Raw genomic sequence first — 21,051 nt, forward strand, 5'->3', positions numbered from 1 at the left:
AACGACACTGTATCTACACTCTCTGCATCATCTAAAATCTATGCTCTTTGACCCTGTGTTTTCTGTAGAAATGCAATCAGGGATTTCCCCTCAAGGAAGTAGATTGTGGATGGGGATCAGCAGGGTCTCTGCTATGAAACGATGGGTGGGTGGGGGAAAGCAGCAGGCAGCACTTTCGAAATTGAAGTCAATAACGCAACACGCCATTCTATCAGAACAGGTCCTTCCACACTGCCTGCTTACATTCACTAAAGATAGTGAAAGGGTGGGTTTTTGATAGTCCTTCAAATCAACCCTCTGCATGGGCACATGTTTGTGCCAGTGAACGCATGAGGAAAAGGTGTATGTAATGGTATGTGAGGGCTGAGCAACACTTCCATCGCTTTATAGAAGTAATTGATTTTCTGTTTCCCACATGTTCAACACCTTTCTGACAATAATTTGTTAATAAATGACAGAATTGAGCCAAAATGACAATTCCATAAAACTAGAAAACTTTTAGAGATGGTGACTTTACAATCTGGACTAAACGCTGAGTCTACACATGACAGTGAATATATTCTACATCTAGCTGTTGTATCAAAATCCTGCTAATCTAGGCATATTTGAGATGCGTACACACACGGCCTTATTTTGCAGTTAATTCCTTTGTTCAGTTGGCACTTCTACATAGCTTAGGGGTATTAAAAATGGGATGGCAGGAGTAAAAATAGGTAATAAGCGATTAGTAGACAGTCAACATTTTAACGACAATGTTGATGCACATGCGGCACGATGACATACTTTTCGAATGACTTACTGTGCAATGGTTGCTGGCACGTCTGCCCTGGATCAAACAGGCACAGCTTGTTTGGGAGCTTGCACTTTTTGCTTGCATTTGCTGAGCTGAACATTTTAGGAGTCAATCGACTGCACATTTTAATAACCTGCTTTCCCAGTAGTGTGCCGAGTTGCCTGTGTTCTTTTTTTTATAGACAAATACAGTTTTATGATCAAAACTCAGATTTCTGTTTATAGGATGGAAATTTTTTTTAACAGCTGGCAAAGTCAACTTGTTTTAACTGCTAGAGAATGTTTGCAAATAAAATTCCATTAGAAATTGTCCAATGATGGTTTCTGCGTAAAGTTGTTCAACCATGAATACGTCTGTGGATTTCTGATGAAATATCTTTCAGGGACACAGAAAATGAGCGAAGGGAATTCATTCTCAGGGCTGTTGAGCTTTTCAAAAATTCAAACGAATTCTGCTGGATTTACAAATCACATCGTAATCAGTCATCTTTACATTTAGCAGCAAAATGCACACTTATGTATTGGCATTCTCTCACATTTTGTGCTTCTGTGATTATTTAGTGGTGGATAAATCAACCCATGTTGCTCACAGGCCACCACCGCTTTTACTCTTGCTCTTTCCCTGGACTCTGTCAGTTCCCTAACTGATGGCATCAGTCTAGGCCACTTGCACCCTAGTTGTGCTTATTGGTGTGTGACCCAGTTATTTTTTCAATAATCACCCCTTGCTCTACACTTGCACAGCACACAGAGGACTAGCTTGACACATGGATGAACAGTGGTAATTTCCCTTGGTATACATTGATTTCACTTTCATTAAACCATCCTGTTTGACATCCTGATGAAAATCATAATTTTGACTTGAAAATTACAGATAGTTGAAATTACATACAGTATGGATAACTGATTTTGACACAATTGGTATTAATTACAAAGAGTGCTGTGGCACTCTGTGTATTAGAGTAACTTTTGCAAGTTTTTATTCATAATTAATAAACATAGGTTTACGAAGCTACTTTTAGTCTTTCATTTGGCTTTTTTTTTCTCTTTGTATTATCATTTTGTGAAACTAGGAAATTGAGTAATGTTGAATGCTATAATGAATAAAGTGCCACAGTTGTATACATTAATAAACAAACATGTATATATTTATAAGTTTATTTCTATTTAAACTTTAGGAACACCAGTGTTATGTCTGATTTTGTGTGTTGATGACATTATTTTTCAATCATACAGTGGTGTTTACAAATGTAAATAAAGCATCTTTCTACCATCACAAACTCGCTTATTGCTGTGATCCTCAAAACAGTGAGTTTGGCCTCATTTACTGTAATTCAGTTCTTTGATATTACTCCATGTCAGAACGAGAATAAGGCTATGGGATCAAGTTCTATCTTATCTTATGTTTGCACTACATGTGTGGAATCCGAACGCTCAATTCCAATCCTTTGCTTAGATCCAATTTATTTGCTTGGTGGTTCACATTATTATCAAAATGCGACCTTCATTATATATATATATATATATATATATATATATATATATATATACACACACACAAAAGATCAGAGGCAACCTGCATGCACATAAATAATGGGACGTCACACGCATAAGAGAACTTGATGTCACGCAGCACAGTAAATAGTGGGTGCTACTCATGTGTAATTCTTAAGTTATTATGCAATTGGAACTGATTGTACATAAGCTACCACAATGACATAAAAGTCAGATGAAATGCAGCATTATTGTTTAGACTGCAATCGCTTGAAAAACATTGCATAAGTATCCAATTCAGTACCACGTATGAAAAAGACCTTGGTCAGATTTTCAACAATTATAGATTTGTCACGTTCAGACTGTCATTAAAAATTCAGATATGGGTCACATATGGACAAAAACATCCGTACTTGGGACACACTGGCCTGCAGTGTGAATGTAGCCTTATTCATAGCAACAAAGTAAAATGACATCACTTATATTGAAGGTACATTCAGTTCCCTTTTGTTCACATAACCTTGTGAATGATTCTATCTTCCTGGTATTTTGTACATGTATTGTGTTTAGAATGAGCCATGGTCTTCATGTACATGATTCACGCGTCTTGCATGTATTGTCCATGAATAAAAGGAATGGGAAATGATTTGCTGCTGGTTTTGACACGAGTTTTAGCTGAAGAAAAGCTATAAATGAGAACAATTAAAATTGAATAATGACTGATCCATAACTTATCATTCTCCTTAGGTTTGGACAACTTTGTTGTGGATAGAAAGCAAGGATCCTAAATCTAAAGGGGAAAAGAAACTGTTAAGTTAATATTATATAATATAGATGCTTGTACCGTCACCCCATCCTTGCAGTGCATCATCCCAAAACTTGAACAAAACTTTGCTTCATTTATTTATCTGTTTCCCATCTCTTTGTTGACTCTGTAGGTAAACTATACCTCTTTAACTGCACTGCCATGTTTCTGCAGTCTTGGAAGACAGACGAAAAGACAACAGTAATTTGTAATACGTTTTTTTTCCCCTTAATTTTTCCCTTCCTCTGCATTTTTGATTAGTTTTGTTTTGCAGACTCAACTCATTCCACAACTGTTATCCTAATTTTATTTCCACTTTTCTCCAAAATCAAGGCATTTGAAGCCCACTGAAATGGACAAAAAGTCCAGTGCTCATCTAGTCATTTTTAATAGTATACTCTTTGCAATAGTGCATATGTGCATGCTATATTATAGTTTTAGCAAGTCCACACTATAAATAAAATTTAATTATCTTGCAGTGAAATTTATCATAAAGTCTAATATTGACCAAAATGTATTAAATTTCCAGCTAGTGACGATATTTACAATTGTATCAGGGTTCAGTCCTGTAATACTATGTACATAAAAGGTGGGTGTCTTAATCAAGAACTGGTGCCAGAGTGGTGGTGGTTTTATTCATTTGGCACACACTGTTCACATGAAAGACTGTGATAGAAGTCAACTTGGTCAAAATGTACATCTGAATAAAAATTAAGAAATGAAATCTGCCAATGATGGTCATTTGTAGTCCAGCAACTGACTAACAGCATGGTTTCGTAGTAGCAGTTATTTGATTCAGTAATTACCCTTCCATCTCCAATCATTTTCACACACTATCACAAAGCACACACCTCAGAACCCCTATCTCATTTGTTGATCATCACTGGTCATTTAAATGTGATTGAATATGAGACAGGGTTAAATAAGACGGCCAAAAATGAAGCATGACAAAGTAGTGATTTGTCTCAAGAGGTGTATCACCCTGTATGCCTCTGAATGGGGTCAGAGTTTTCTATTTAATCTTTGACTACCTGTTGGCATGAGCAATTGATATTAGCTGGCAATGTCTTTCCTCAGCTCACACAGTTGCCTTGAACACAATTTTCCACTTAAAACCAAGCTTGTTCTTTTGTTATCTTTTACAAATTAGGTATGCATCTAGAACAAATGCAGTTAAATGGATGTGTCTGTCAGACCCTTGGCAGCCTCCAGCTACTTATGACAACTCTTTACTGTACTGCTGTTTCACAGCAACATGAAGTAGCTCTTCAGAAGCTCAACACCACCACTTGTGTAATGCTCAAACTTCAACCCCTACCTAAAAACTCTCCACCTAGCCTTGCCGCTCGGCACTGCATCTAGTTTTGACAAGCACCCAGAAATTGACAAAAAGCCTCGATAGAAAAAAAAAAAAAAGCATATTTCTGCTTTTTTCCCCTCTTTTTTTTTCTCTCATTGTCGCATTTTGTCAGCACAGCTAGGCTCTGAGAGGACAGAAATGGCTTTTTGAGTGACGCAAGCTGGTGATGCCATTTGGCATGTCAACTGGTGGAAGCGGATAGAAAGAAAGGTGGAGACAAATGATGATTGTTCCGTGGCCTGTCTTGCGTTGGCTTGCCATCTCTTCTCCCTGAGGTCATTGAGCCCTAATAACATTGCCACAATTCTAGAGAGAGAAAAAATGTTTTTTTGTCACAGAGCTGTGAAGGTTTTTTTTTTTGCCCATGTCAAATTCAACTCCTTTCTACATATAATAAATAGATAGAGAAATCAAATACCATAGATTTGCTTTAGTAGTACTTTATAAAATCTTTCCTGAGGGTAAAGTGAATTAGTCAGACAATAAACCAAACCATACTGTTTCTATGTGGATGTTGTTTAACTCATGGGTATTTTGTTGTGATTTGAAAAAAGTAAATAAATAAATAAATACTGCAACAAGTGGAATGAGGAATCTGACCCACATGGGGTTGGTTTGGTTGAAGATGAAAGTGTCACTAAGAAGAGTCTGAACAGTTTATCCCCTCTTGTTTTGGATTTAAGGCACATTAAAAGGTACCATGTGTAGTGAACTAAGCCTCAGGGCCAGATTTTGCAAACAGTTGAAAAAACTTTGTGTTAATGAAGACATGACAACAAATCACCTTCGTCAAACATCTCGGAATTAACTTGCAATTTTTTTTCTAAGAAGTGTTTGTTGTTCTACCAGAGCATATTTTTATTTTGCAAATTTACTAAATCACAAGGTGACCCTCCCCCCCCCCCCCCCCCCCTTTCATTGTAAACAGTAATCACTCAAATACGTAACTCAGTGATTTGCTAATTTCTGGTCACAGCTAATCATGTGATACTTCATTTGCAGTTTCAGAACAGCCCAATAATCACTATTCATTTTCAGTAGTTATCAGAACTACGGAATTATTTAATCTTACAGCACTGACCAAGTTTTAAAGAACAATGTCGGTATGTTCTATTTTTACTCGTGTACTGGAGACCTGTCCAGGTTGTATCCCGCCTCTTGCACAGTGATTGCTGGATATAGGTACCATTGACCTTGGAATGTGCGATTATATATGGTACACGGTAGAAACGATAGACATTTAGCCTATGATAGAGATCTGTATTCTACCGGCTAACCACATTAATGCTGTCTGATGTAAAATCAAAGTTGTCAGATGTAATTGTCACTTTTTTTTGTTGAAAACTGTGCTAAGTGGTGTTAAAGTCCTTTCTTCGAGACCTAAGTAGCAACGCTACAAGCTAACTACGGCCGGCTTGCCGTATTTTATGCCATATCGTCCATCCCTACATTGACCCTTATGACACGAAAAGGAAGAAGTGGGTAAAGATGATGGATGGATGGATGCACTTAAAAATACAGTTTTGCATTCTGGAACCAGTGTAGTTTTATAAAATTGTAGACAAAAGTGACAAGGAAACTGTATTGTAATTCCAAATTATTTATAGAATTGTTTAACTACAAATTTAGTTACTTGTGCAATATACTGTTCATCTGGGGGGAAAAAGAAGCCACTGCTTAAATTTAAATGGCAATCTCCCCATTTCACAGAATGAGTGCTCTTCCATTTCATCAGCACTCAAAATCAGTTGTAAAAACATGTCACTTTCATTTCCACTTGCCTCATGTCTTTGTTGCTGTGCTCCTCGTTGATTGCAAAATAATGACCAAAACTCCATCGGTTCAGCACTCAGAGGTGTAAATGGATCTGTTGGAAAGCAGTGCTGTCATTTTGCAAGGCAATGTAGCTTAATGCCCCCTCCAATAATTTTGACCCCTTCTAGATGTGCTCAATGTGGCTTGACTGTTCCCACCAAGCTTTTACTGCTTCAAGCAGCAATTTGAAGATCTGGACTCTTACCTCTCCTCATGGGTTTCTAGCACCCCTAGGGCCTTGAGGAAGTTAAATATCTGTACCCAGAACACATTGTACCTCTGGGAACTAAATGGAGAAAAAAATTAAAACCACGTAGGAAACGTGGTTAATCAAGTTCTTTAGGGAATGCCATTTTTCTACTTATTGACGTCTTTTTGGTCACTAAAAGCCAAATGGGTATCTGTTAATCTTCTTACAAAACCTGAAATGATTTTAAAGTAATTGTTCTCACATTGCTGTGTGACTTGGTTTTAACAAACACTCGATTTACCCAGATCAATTGTGTTTTCCCACCTGCACCCTCACACCATTCAGTTAAAGGTAATTGTATCATATTGGCAATAATACAAATGTAGCTCAATATTCATCGACTGGCATGGCATGTCATCCCTCTTTTAAAAAGGAAATAGATTGTAGTTATTGCTGTTATTGATTTTAATAACCAGGACATTGAGGCCAATGCGCATCCGTACTTATGCTCAGCTACATGTTGTGCTTGTGCTATTCTTCCATCTGGATAACAAATAATCTATAAGCTAATTTAACTACATGTTTAGCATGATTAGGTTTGCTGACATGTGCAATTTTTATCTTTATGCCTTCTTTGAAACAATTGGTTTTCTGATGTATACAATCTGGCATTTCTCCTGTTAACGCTTCTTAACATTAGGTGTATGTACAAAAACAGTTTTTGGGTGATCAGTGGACTAGAAGGCTCCAGGTAATGCACTTGGGAAGGAGGCTGTAACTTTGGCTATTGTTATTTTAAGGATTAACCAACTATTGATTAATTATTAAGGCCAAAACTGATGCGTTATCTTGTCAGACCTATTTTTAGTGGTCTTGTATTACTCAATATCAGTGACCTTTTTCTGTGCAATGACTTAACTAAACACTTCGCTTCTATGGGGCTTGATTCCTTCATGTCTTTTAGTGGCCTTAAAGAGAAGTTCAACACAAATATCAAATGATCAAAACTGTGTTCTAGGTTTATTTGGTAAAAAGTATGTTGATAAGCACAATAAAAGTAAGAGCCTTAAAGTATACTGGCTACATTCTCTAACTTAGTGAATTTAATCTCCCACACATTGAAGGACAGTTCATAACTCAGCAGAAAGCTTCATGATAATAAAAAATGCAAAGACATTTTGTTTTTAGATTTTATGCTACCAGCAAAAGGACAAATTTCTTTTGACAATAGCCCTCTTTAAAATGCATTGTGCAGTCAGCCCAAATCTCCAAGCAGAAATTTCTTTTCATAATTTATTGCATTCTTTTAGTAGCCTGCTGTGGGTCATCCTGAGGGCAGCATAAGAGTTGGGCCTGCTTGACCTGCTGTGGACATCTGCTTTCGTTTTCCACATTTTGTTCGACTCAGTCTCTGCAAAGGTTTTAAAGATTATTTAAGACCCTCCTGAAACACTTCTCTTCATAGAATTGACTTACATTTCTTCATATCTGTTAAAGTCTAGCACGTTCATTTTTAAGTTATATAAGCACAATATCTTAAACATTGTTGCTTATCAAGTTTTGCAGTCATCGTTTTGTATATCAGACTTGTATCTGTGGCTACTTTGCAGTCCTAGACTCTTGTCAACTCTGCCAATAATCAATAAATTGGTAGTATGATCATGTGAATAAGCTGTAAGTGGTCTTCAGGACCATTTTTGTAGTAAAGCTTATCCACTTTATGACATTTGCACATTTTTTCCTCAATCTTTATAGTGTTCCATTTGAACGCATTAAATATAAAGTGGTTATTGCTTGAAAAGCTGAGTCAAGCTATACTAAAATAATTATATGGACAACAGGTTTATATTGGTACACATTTTTGTCGTCTTTGCAGCATGCCATGTATTTTATGTTCCGTTTCTCTCTCTCTTAACCCTTGCCACAAACCCATGCTTGCTCACCTGCTTTTCCTTTTCTTGGTGATGCAGGGCAACATCAATTATCTATTGATGAGAGAAAATCTCATTAATGGGGATCAGGCGAGTTTAATGGTGGGAATCCTGCTTGCTTACCTGACCATTAATGGCCCTTGCCATTTGAAAAGCTGTTTGACTTTTCCCAGTCTTGTCCTCAACAGACAACAGCCTGCTACTGACAGTGATGCATGGGACACCCTGAGTCACATTGATCACCCTGGGAGTCTCTTCTCACAGGCAGATGCACACAAATATGTTCCTGTCCTATGTGTAGGTTTCATCCTAATATTGCTTGGCTATTTTTGTTTGCAGACCTTCAAAAGCAAATGGTGTGTTAATCCAAGATGCATTTTCCTCTCTTTATCAAATATAGTCTTTACTGCCAAGCAAAACTGCTGCAATTGGTGTTGAACTGGAAGATCTTTATGAACTTAAGCATCTAGAAATTTTTGTTGCTTCTTTTCATATTTGAATGACTTTGACAGGGCTGGTCAGGGTAAAACAGTTTGATCTAGACAACTATAAGATACACTGGTTGATTTTCTTTAATGCCAGTAACTGCTTAACTTTTCATGATGCAACTACAGCTTTTATTACCCATACTGGTCATGTGAGGGAGTAGAGTTGCTGGGGTTAAAACTGTTCTTCTGCCACCAAATTGTTTACACAGCTAGATTGAAACACACTTGAGCTCTGAAGTGAGCACTCTGAACAGCAATATCCTGCCAAGGTGAGGCCAATCCTCACCTTACAACACACTCTAAATGGAAATCTGCTTACTTTCTTTCAACATTTCATCCTATTTGTTCTTTTACTGTGGGGACCTTTTTATTATTCCAATTTTATTTCCACAGCTGTTCGGACAAGCTGTTTTATTTAACATTTACGTTTTTATTTTTTTCGTACTCCCTTTTACGATTTTTATTTAACAATGTTTTTAATATAATAATTTTCCTAACTCTGGAGTCTAGTTGTTAATGCACCCAAGGAGCTTTTTAATTTAATAGTTTTAGCTGTGCTTCAGGTTGAACCCTTAAACTTGCATGGTGTCATAGAGTAATTGGGATGCTTTCCCTCTTTCAAAGCTCTACTTGAGGGATAAACTTATTATTTTTGTGTGGATGTGTGATCACAGTGATAAAGGGAACTTGTTATGAAGTATAGCAAAAAAACTGTCCTTTTTATATAGTTAGAATAAAAATGAACAAGTTGCTCATAATTTACTGTTTGCCCACTCACTACTTTTTATTACTAGCTACAATTGTGCTTTCTATCTTTGCATGGCAAGGTATATATTTTTTAATTACAGGCCCCATTAACACGCTATTTACATCCCTGCCAGATCTGTGCCATTAAAGAATCAATAGTAGTTTAATTCATTAATTTATTTTCTTTCTTTCCTTCTCGTCTCTCTCTTTTTAAGGTAATCTATATTTATGGATTTCTCTTGAAACTGATTGGCCCTTTCCTCTCACTGTTAAACCTTAACATACTAACACATTTAGCTATTTCAAACCCAGTGACTGGGAGCTTCAATTTTGTTAAATGTCCATATACATATAAGCAAATTGTTTATTTTGAGTAATTAGACCACGTCTCTATCTGTTTTTAGGCAGTTCTACTCATCTCTTTTAACAGCAAAATATAAACCTACGTAATGCCTTTGCACAGCTGGTAATCTGTTAATTTTTCTTGAAGGCAACATGTTGTTGTTTGTGGCTTCTCTTTAGTATTGTGATAGTCAATAACACTTTTGAAACAGCTAGAGCACTGCAGAGTTTTCACTCATGTTCTCTACTTTGCAAACAAGATTTCAAATATAACAGATGCAAAATCTCACACGTGTTGCATTCCTAATCTCAAACTCTCACTTGTAGACGCACATTATTGGATCACTCTAGTCCAAGGAAGTTTCTTGTCACATAGCTGTCATGGCTTTGAGCAACTGCTTCACACTCATAGTGTATTTATCACCTTGTAGTAATTGTCTAATAATTTGCTCCCTGCTCAGCTGATGCTTTTGACAGTTTGATTCACGGTGCAACTTAGTTTTGGTTAATTAGCTCAGCCAGACTGAATAACTTCACAAAGCATTGTTGTGTTTTCAAATGAGTCCTGCAAGTCCTCATTATAAGCATATTATTGTACAGTAAACCAAAATGTTTCCTCTGTGAGACATTTGTGATGAAGCTCAATTGGGCTACGCCTCTTGTGCCTCTACCCTACAGATATTATAATTGCCTAACTTTGATACTTCACTTAGTTCAAACTTTCCCACAGATGATGTGCTTTTGGTTAAATTAGATTCTTAACAATGGCTTGTTCACAAATAAATACATAAGACATTTAATTTTGGAATCTCAAATTGAAATATGTCCAATTCTGCTTGTGTGCTGAAAAAATCTGTACTCTGTTAGGCATATAAATGAATATGTAGGTATGTACAGGTTGCCCTGTCCTCGCTTTGCTTCCTAGTTAAGTCATTGCACTTCTTGCATAGGGAGGTTTAATGTTTCTGTTACTGTCAAGGAATGCCTATATACATACATGCACTGCACTTACCATTATCGCTCAATTTTCACAAAGCCCATATTTGATGGATGGCTTATGTGGAAGTGATTTAAGTGCCTTTTTTACTTGTATTTTATTTGTCTTGTTTAAGTTGGGGTCACAAGAGACATGAAGTAGTAGAAAAGACTAAAAAATCTGATGCCGTTACTCATTGTTACAGGGAGTTGCAGCATAAAGCCTACTACTCAAGAATTATGGCCGTTAAGAACACCAACAAGCAGAGAGTTGAGAGTGGCCAGCTAAGTGGGAGAGAACGGCTGCCACAAAAGGAGCTGCCACCTTGTTTCCTAATGAGAATGAATGAAGACATTCCCATACGTCTGCACCTGCCAGACAGTATTCACTGCTTGCATTTGCACATTACTGAGCACACTTTGACAAGAAAGTACACACGGACTGACTCACACCCTTTCTGTCAGTCTTGCACCAAAATACGTAGACAGGCACATTTCAGCACACACCAGCAGCTGGAGCTATACAGTAAACAAATGGTGCGTTTGTGATGGTCTGCAACATGGCCTTTAAACTTTTACGATCCCAACTGGTAATTTGCCACAAAGTTAAATCTCTGCGGTGATAACTATGATCTCAGTAATTGCAACATGCACTAAAGCTTATGAAAATTATGGCAGAGCTGCTGCCAGACGTGATTGAAAGCTCTGTTGTACCGATTATTCTCCTGTGTGGTTTTGCAAGATATACTCAGCCTGCTCTTTTCCTGATGAGAAAATGCATACATCGTAATGTATGCTCAAAGTAGTACCGGTACTTAGGTTGAGTTTCTATTTGTGCCAGGTTGGACCTCATGGGTTTCTAAATGGCTTTGAAGTGTAATTGGAACACACTGTTCTCAACAAACATTGCCTATTTGTCCAGTTTGCTTTTCAGGTATCCTAAATTCACTTGTGGATGAGTTGATCAGAGGACAATTTATTGCTTGCCCTCCTTTTTTTTTTAGTGTCCAGTCTAGGGATGCATGATATTGGATCTTTGGCCGATATGCTGATATGTTAAAGCTTATTTGGCCAATAACCAATGCCAATATTTTATATACTTTTTCAGAACATAGCCCTCTTATTTAGACTTATTTGCTACAAAAATTGTGTAACAGCTGTAAGAGCTGGTGACATATATTCAGTAGCAACCATATGATATGCATAGCACTTTAACTTATATTAAATGAAAAGTGTTAAATATTATTTATTAGCATTAGTCACCTGCGATGCTGTCTCACTTGTGGAGGCTCATTCCGGGTTCCTGCAGTGTGGGATCCTCTGCACTCTTGTGCATGAAGGACAGCCTTTTTAAGTTCAAAGCCTTTGTCTATCCATTGTGTCGTAAGACTAATCATGCTAATGGGGCTAACACTTGACGTCCAAATGTCTGTGGTAAAACTCAACCAAGTGCTATCGGCCATTAGGTTCTCAATGACATCGAAAATGATGGCTGGTAACTCTGGTAAGACTACATTGGAAAAATATCTCTGACTGGGGATGATGTAGAGAGGCTCAATGTAGTCCAAAAATCAACAGAATCCGACATCCTCAACAAAAAGAGAAACTTCCACACCGCTGACATTTTGACTTCTTCCTCTCCTCCGTGATCAGATCAGGTAGGCGCGCATGACGTCCTCACGTTGTGCTGGCGCTGCAGGCATCCTTGTCACTGGGTTGTCATACAAAAACAGCGCATTTTATATTGTTGAGTTATTTTGATGGAATGGCCAATGTCCGATATTGAACTTTAACACTAATATCGGCCGATACTGGTACCTTGCCGATAATATTGTGCATCCCTAGTCCAGTCTTTTTTTTCTTCCTTCTTCTTTTGTGTGGTCTTTAGCTCCGACAGTCTACATTCCCTATTTTTTGTTCTTCGTTTTCAAACAGCTAAGTGAATTTAATCTTCTGCAATCCTAAAATGTTCTCTTGGACCAGGTTTTATTTAATTGGTACCAAGAAGCAGTCTTTTGTACTTTTGAAAATCCAAACAAGTGCAGGTGTTTGCACCCACATAAACATAGTATTCATGAGCATGCACTTTTTTCTACCTTTTTCTCCTTTGTCTCCTGTGCTCAACATAATCCCAGCATTTATGAGATTACCAAAGCCCATTTGTGTTCCGTTGGGAGCCATCTTGGCTCGAAAGAGGCCTCCACTGGGAACCATCTGGGCTCTATTCTAAGCAGCTCCCCCTCACCTCCTCTGTCTTTTGTACATTGTGACCAAACCTATTTACTTCCAAAGGGAAAGGAACTATGATGTAGCACCAAAAATTACAACTAGTTATTGTTGTAATTTATTTCTATTTGTGATAGTTCATCCAAGAGATCAAGAAGTGACATAACTCTTTAAGAAGCTGACCTCACAGCATTGGTTTAAAACACATTTTAAATAGCGAGTCTACAACCTAGTTTGCAGATAGAGTCCACCAAACTTTGTTAAACTGTTAGTCTCCAAAATATGATAATGATAAACTATTTAGAAACATTAAGACATGATAATGAAATTCTTATTGGCAACAGTTGTTCGCTTTATTTTGGTTTATAAATAAAAAGCCATTTTAGAAGTTATTTTAAGGGGGTATACTGTTTAATGTGGAAGTTGATTGTTTTGGGGTGGGGTTCCTATTAGAGCTCTTACTCTTACTATTGCCTTGATCATGACAACCATGAATCTACAACAAATATTTTTAAATTTAGTATATTCATCCAGCCATCCAATTCATTTTCTTAACCCCTTACTCCTGTTTCAGTTCCAGTGGTCATTGAGTGGGGTCCTTCCAGACAGGTCAACTAGTTTAATTACCAGTTTATTTTATTGATGTGTTCAAGGTTTTCTTTGTTCATAAATCTGGTATCTATCATTCTGTCTGTTAAGAAAAACATAATTACATACATTGTCTTATTCATTTAGTTGAACAACAGGGCATAATTTAACCTGGTGTGCTTTTGACACCTTGTCATGTATTTGTTGATATTTTAGTATTATGTCAACATTCCTTAGTTAGCCCATTTGCTGATATTAATACGTTTTGCATGCAGGAACACCACCCCTGTTGGTTTTGACTAGAGACATGTAGCCATCTTGTCATCAGTGTGCTGTTGTCAGTAGTAGGCCAATTTTCTTACCATAAGGTTAGCAGTATGTGGTAAATGAAGTTTCCTGAGTCTGAGGAAACAAACTTATTTGTTCTATTATGACACAAGTATAATTTCTCTACATTGCTTCTACAACCCCCAACCTGTCCTGTCCAAAAACACATAAATAAGCATTTAATTTATTTTTTCTCTCTACATGACCATGAGTCATTTCTCTAAACAATAAAGAAAAACAACAATAACAATAAAATCTGAATCTTATAAGCACAATTAAAACAAGCAGATATATGGTAATAAGGTTTGAGTACTTTTACAGTTTAAAAAAGCATTTTAGCAGCTGGTAAAAAGTTTGTAAACCCTTTCAACTCTCAGAATAGCTGCTTTATTGAATAGTGGTTTGATCTTTGTCCACTTACTTTCTAACTAAACTAATAAAATAAATGCAAAAGGTACATTTTATGTACGCATTAAGCACAATGAATTATAATTTCCAGTTTAAGCTGAAGGAATTATGTAAACATCTATACTTGCAACTTCATTAAAAAAAGTTGGTAATAAAATGTGGCTTGTGAATGTGCCAGTCTGTGTATGATGGGCTATAATGCAAAAACTAATAAGGTCTGCTTCTCGCAAGAAGTACTGGTTGGTGGGAATTATGCCCCGTTTAGGACAACTGTTGTTATTGAAAGGAAGGAGGCACACAATGCTTGGAAAAAGTACAGCAACAAAATCTGCAACAGTGTTCTGCCTTGGGCAGGTCAGTTTACAACAAAATAATTAAAAATAAATACCAAAAAAACAAACAAATAAAAAACAACATTACATGTTATAACATGCCCCAACAGAATTCTGGTCTCCACTGCTATGTGATCTGAAGAAGGATGTTAGGTGGATATTAATTTATTAACTTGCATAGGACAGATTTATTGTGAAAAACTCAACTATTGACAAGACCCTGTCTGAAGTTGTTTCTTCCAAAAGTATATTTAAATGTGTGCATTTTCTGTACAAAATGTGTGAATGGTTACTTAGTACTTCTGTATGTTTGAAGTTCAAGGTTCTTTGTCATTCGCATCACATGTGGTACATGAGGTGGAACGAAATTATGTACACAGGGTCCCAGTTACACCCAAAATAGCAAAAATATAAAGTGTAAAAAGAAACTGTAAATAAGGATCTAAGATATAACATCAAACATTACGCTAAAAGATGTAAGATATACGCTAGTCACTAACGGTGCAAAGCAATACACCGTACAACAGCAGCACGAACATGAGTCTTTGTGGGTTTTCGATGAGTACGAATGAATGAACACAGCAACATGAAATAGTCAGCAGCATGAGATCAGCAGCATGGATAATCAGCAGCACATATCAACAATCAAAGTTGCATTACAGAGATTTTTTTATAATTATTTTTTCACAGTTATAATCCTGATTAGGGATTGATGAGTCTTAACAACTTCAGGGTAGAAGCTGTTCCTCAGTCTAGTGATTCTACACTTAGTGCTCCGCAACTTCCTCCCAGAGGTTGTGACTTAGATGACGGGGAGAACACAAAAAAAAACTAAATTCATTTACAAACTGCTACATTATGCATCGTAAAACACAAAAAATAATCTGTATGCGTTTAATCTTTTTTTATTTTGGGTTTTTCTTTTGGTTGGAAAAATAAAAAGATGTTAAGATGAATACATACATTAAAACTGATCAGGGTGTGAATCTTAAGCCTTATGGGCATCCCACTAACCATTTTATTTGTGTGACATATGATTTACAGTTGAGCATTAAATGTAACTTTTCACTCAACTACATTTTCAGTAATGAGTGGTGTTCTAGCATGACTTTGTGTAATACATGCCTTTTTTCAGACAACTTAGTGGCTCTAACCTACATAAAGTACAAAGTGAATCCCGGGAGTGACTCTGCCCTTTGCATAGGTTGTGATTTGTGCTTAATGATAGAACATCTAATGCATTCAGTAATAAAAGCCTTTTACTGTCGCTGAGAACAAGGCAGAGCAGTTTACAAACTTAATTCCTTTCAGATTTCCCTTGTGACTACAGGGCTAAGCAGTTCAAGTCTTAATCACTTGACTTCTCTATCTCCTAAGCACACCTGTCCTCTGACTTTCTCGCTGACTTTAGACTTCAGCAAAAAAAAATCCCTGATCGTCCATCACTTATGTAACAAAATGTTATGAATAGATAATTAGCCTGAATAGGCAGAATTTAGTTATGGTCTATTATGAGCAATGTCGTGAGGTCTTTTCTACTTTGTCAGCAGGGTTAGCTCTTTCATTGCCCTCATTTGTTTACTTAAAAGAATTGGAGCTTGACTGTCACTAATTGAATATGATTTACTCTAGGAAAAAAAAGTAGTATAATGATATTTAGAGACTTAATTAAGTTTGGAGTGCATATTCAACACTAATTTAAAGCCGCTAACAGCCTGCTCTGTTTTTGCAGGCCGTGTGATTCTTGTGGTTATTGTGAGTAGACACAATGTTGAAAGCAGACAGGCTTGATTAAGAATGTCAAGGACTCAAGTTAATTTGAAAACAAAAGGACATTGCTGGATTTTGTGTGTCGAGAAAATAAAACGAATGCCTACCCAGACCATTTATTGTGATATTTGCTGCAGAGCAGTGAAACAGGATCTCTGTGTGCGCTCCTGAATCGATTGAAAGCTCGCACGCCTCCCTTGATCTCTGTTTAGAAACATTACCATTTACTCAGAGGTCTTCATTCATTTAATTTACTGTGACATACCTTCAAATGAAATCTTGAAACTATATATTAATGAACTTCTGATTTTCTTATGTTGTGTTCTAGGTTGAAGTTGAAGTGGAGAGCATGGACAAAGCAGGGAACTTCATTGGCTGGCTGCACATTGAGAGCGTGAATCTTTCCGTGGCGCTTGTGGAAAGCGCTCTGTCTAAGGTCCACTTTACAGCAGAGCGCAGCCCCTACTACAAAGCCCTGGTCTCGGCAGAGGAGGTGTGCAGGCAGAGGAAAGAAAAGGTAGGTCTAATTTAGAAGCTACAACAGTAGAAACTACTTTATGTACTCCCAGCGAGGACTCGACTTCTAAGCAGCAAACCACTTTCATGAAGCTTCCAAATGGTGAACATCCCTCACTTTAATGCCATAGTAAATTTCATTCAGCCATGACATGGATAGCATCTAGTTTAGAATGGTTTAGGTGTACTGGTAGCTCAAGATAACATCCTGCATAGACATAGTGACAGTTTTCTTAGGTATTTTATTGAAAAACACACTTGTCACAGTAACCTGCAGCATGTGGAAAGAAAAATCTATATTTATTTGGTTGGCTGTCACATACATGAGCCATGGAGTCCTAGGTCTGAACTGCCTATGAACATATTTTCATTTCAGTGCATGCTGATGGTTTCTGCAAACTGCTTCAGTTGCATTTGTCTTACTTTTCTCACCTGCAGCATCGATGTTCATTAGCTTTTCATAAGCAAAGCAGGAAATGCAGTCTGAGGGAACGCAGTTCATTGAGAATTCAGGAGTAAAATATAAAGCCTTTTGTCCCAATAGTGATTTATTGGTCATGAGAAATGACATTAGGTCATTATGGTGGGCACATAAATTTGACTAAAATGTATTAACACCCAGTCTGAACTTATTGTAGCCAAAGCTCCTGTGTTGTGAAATTGCTCTATCCAGGGTGGCAAATAGCCACATTTGCTGTTATCATTGAAGTTGTCTTCCCTCAATGGGAGTTCTTTGATGGATGGAGGCCTCTCTCACAGTGATCCTGATCTCGCCTTGCATTTTCATTATGGCTCCACGAGTCACCCCTGGCAGATGCACGAAGTGCCCAGCCAGCTGTCACGGGTGTCCTCCTTCTCTCCATCTCTGTAACTTATTTCTTTCACTTGCTCTCCTTTTCTCTCACTCCTCCACTCACTTCTACCTATCTGGGTCCTTGAGGACACACAAATGCCTCCTCTTCCCATATAAATGTGATGTAGTGTTGGACCTGGGAAGGGGTTGTGTTCTTTCTCTCTTCTAGAAATGTATCATGTTCATAGTTACTGTGGTGCTACAGTGTTTTTCTCTTGCCTCTCTTCTTTTTGTTACAATTACTCTCCATCTGTGTCTTCTTTTTTTAAAAACCTTGACAAATATAGATAAATATCTTGAGAGGTGGCCGCAGGCGAACCTTTACTTCCAAAAAATAAAAGAAACATTTTGCTGGCCACCTGAACACAGAGACCGTGCCATCTTAAATCTAACCACAGCAAGAAGCTGCTGTCCTGACACCTTTAACAATTTCACTACAGGTTTCCAGGTTCCCTTTGCAGCATTGAGACAGATTGACTTTAAGCATGAGGTTTTGACTTGAGCTAACCTGAGAGTGGACAGGGCCATAAGGAAAGTGGGCAGAATGGGGCCTGAATAGGCCAGACAGATGGTGATCATGTTTGATCTTAGTCTGCCACAGGCACTAGTGGACAGATCAGCCACAGCCAGACTTGTTTGTGTGAGTATTTGTGGAGGGTTGTTTTGCCAGTAGAGCACATGGCCCTCACTTTCATGTGCATTCAAATGCGAACTATGCAATTTGATGGCAGATGATGTGGGACTTGGTCCTCTAATTAACCTGTAGGGACCATCTTTAGAAAAGCCAAGTGCATAGCATTTTGTTTTTTCTTTATTTTTTACATCCTGGTCATTCTTTTTGAATGTAGTGACAAGATAGGGTGGACTGGGTCCTTTCTCATCTTTTCTTCTTATTGCCCTCCCTTTATTGTCCTTACTGCTGTAGATATAGAAGACATCAGTGGTACTGCTGTGTCAGGCACCTCAACAAGAAAACAAGGTTGTTGTAATAAAGTGCACTGAAGATGTGTGAAAGCACACACACACACACACACACACACGCACGCACACACTTATTAAGGAAAAGTTTGCGTTGGTGGTCCAGCAGGGACCCGGGTCAACAAAGGGGATGGAAGCTTGCTGCACTAGCATCCCGGACCAAAACTGCTTAGTTGTGATGTCTTAAGTGAATATGAGATTTTGCTACAATGAGGCCAATGGGACAGAGTGATTGTGCTCTAATTGAAGAATTCCAACGGGTTCAAAGAAGAGCCTTTTCCAGGCTCAGCATGTTTATAATCTTGCATATCAGCACCTCTTGGAACAATATTTGGAACAGTCTTCACAGCTCCACATGAAGGAGACATGAGTTGTAGATTTGGGTTCATTCCTAGGTCTGGTTGCTTTTACATAGCGAAGACATATAAATCTCTGAAGTGTGTTGCTGTGTGAAAATTGTCATTGCAGTGCTCTCAGTGTGAACCTTTACATTACTCAGCAAGAAGATAAATTGTTTTCTGTACAACTGTTCCTTGTTGCCAAGCAGTCTCTGTGCCTTTTTTGTTGATTTCTTGCCTGGTTTACTTAAACAAATTTAAAGGTTCTGATTTTCAAAGAAATGTAAAAGTTGTCAGGCTTTTTTTTAAGAAAACCTATTGCTGAAACTACACGTATTATATGAGATGCCTTGCTGATAATTATGTTTCTTGAACCATCATGCTGCACGTGATAGTAATACATTTTTCAAGATAGCAACATTTTGGTTTAGTGGACTGAGAACTAGGGGCGGGCGATATAGCTCAAATATAATGTGATATTTCAGAGCATTCTGACGATAACGATACATTTTGTGATATAACAAAAAAAAAATGGAAATCATAGTTTTTCATTTGACAAAATTAACTTAACATGTTGCTTTGCAGTATTATGTAAAAACTGAAAAAACAAGGGTTAATTTTACTGAAATTACTTAAAGTAATTAAGTAAAGTATTTCATCTCAAAGTATAAAAATAAAAAATAATCCTTCTGAAGTTTGCGCGAAATATAGATCAACAAAACCCACCACAAAAACTAAAGTGCAGGTGCAGTTTCCCAAAATAACTGAATGAGCATAAATGTAGCATACAGCAAAAATATGTTGCCTTTAAATGAGGTATAACTTTGAAAACTTGTGACAAGTAGGCCTATCACACTAAACAAATCAATTAATCAATTGATCATATGATAAATAAAAATTATCTACCTCATTTTCATTTATCGGCTTTATCGTTTCTTCTCTTCTCCCTTCAATAAAAGCAGCTACGCTGAGAAGCTAAGCTATGAGTTAAGCTAACAGGTCGACCTCGGGGGGGGGGGGGGAAACCTCTGTCTTGTCAAAGCTCCAAAATTCTCAGTTGAAATCTGTGCCTTTTTGTAAAAAGTTTGTTTTCTCTGCAAAAAGAAGCTGAGAACTTGTTTACTGTTTTGTTTTTTAATTAAAAACTTTTTGTGAAAAATACTATGCTAAAGAGCTCAAAACACTCCGAGCTTTGGCCATTGTGATAACTACAAACAAGGAAGGAGAGACAGCCCATGTCATGTCAAGGGGCCTCCCTCCCATTTTTCTTAGAGACACGCTGCTCGCTCCCTCACTATCCATCCTTCGTTTAGTGTTATACTGTCATCCGGTGGTCAAAAAAAGGTACTACACGCAAAATAAATGAACCAACATTTCTTCTTAAATTTGACAATAATTACTAATTATTGTCAAATTTCAAACAATATTATCGTTTATTGCAATAATTTCTGAGACAATCGCAAAACAGAATTTTATCTTGACAGGCCTAGTGACAAGGTATCTTCAGCTGACCCCGAAGCATGTGGTGTTTCATCTTCCTCTATTCCTGCAGGAATGAGTCAATTTCTCTGACTGCTCTGTCTTTGATCAACTGCCTCTTTTCTTGGTCCATGGACTGTGGAATTCAAGAGACACAGCTGAGCTGCGTGTGTTTGTACCGGCAGTTTAGAGCAGGGGGAGATCCAGCCGAGCTGCACCTGCACCAGCAGCCCAGAGCGGGGTGGGTGGGGGAGAAAAAAGCCAAGCTGTGCTTGTGTGTGTGTGTGTGTGTGTGTG

At 37.6% G+C, this 21,051-nt stretch overlaps 1 protein-coding gene across 1 annotated transcript in view; it reads left to right on the forward strand.

Moving 5' to 3' along the window:
- snd1 (staphylococcal nuclease and tudor domain containing 1) overlaps positions 1-21,051 on the forward strand; it is a 205,072-nt gene that overhangs the window by 118,660 nt on the left and 65,361 nt on the right. The window contains exon 17 of the mRNA XM_037696080.1: positions 16,919-17,107. Coding sequence (XP_037552008.1) covers positions 16,919-17,107 — 189 coding nt within the window. The remainder of the gene's footprint in view (positions 1-16,918; positions 17,108-21,051) is intronic.

Source organism: Nematolebias whitei, chromosome 22 (genome assembly GCF_014905685.2).
Source record: "Nematolebias whitei isolate Nwh7 chromosome 22, NemWhi1, whole genome shotgun sequence".
Lineage (NCBI taxonomy): Eukaryota > Metazoa > Chordata > Actinopteri > Cyprinodontiformes > Rivulidae > Nematolebias > Nematolebias whitei.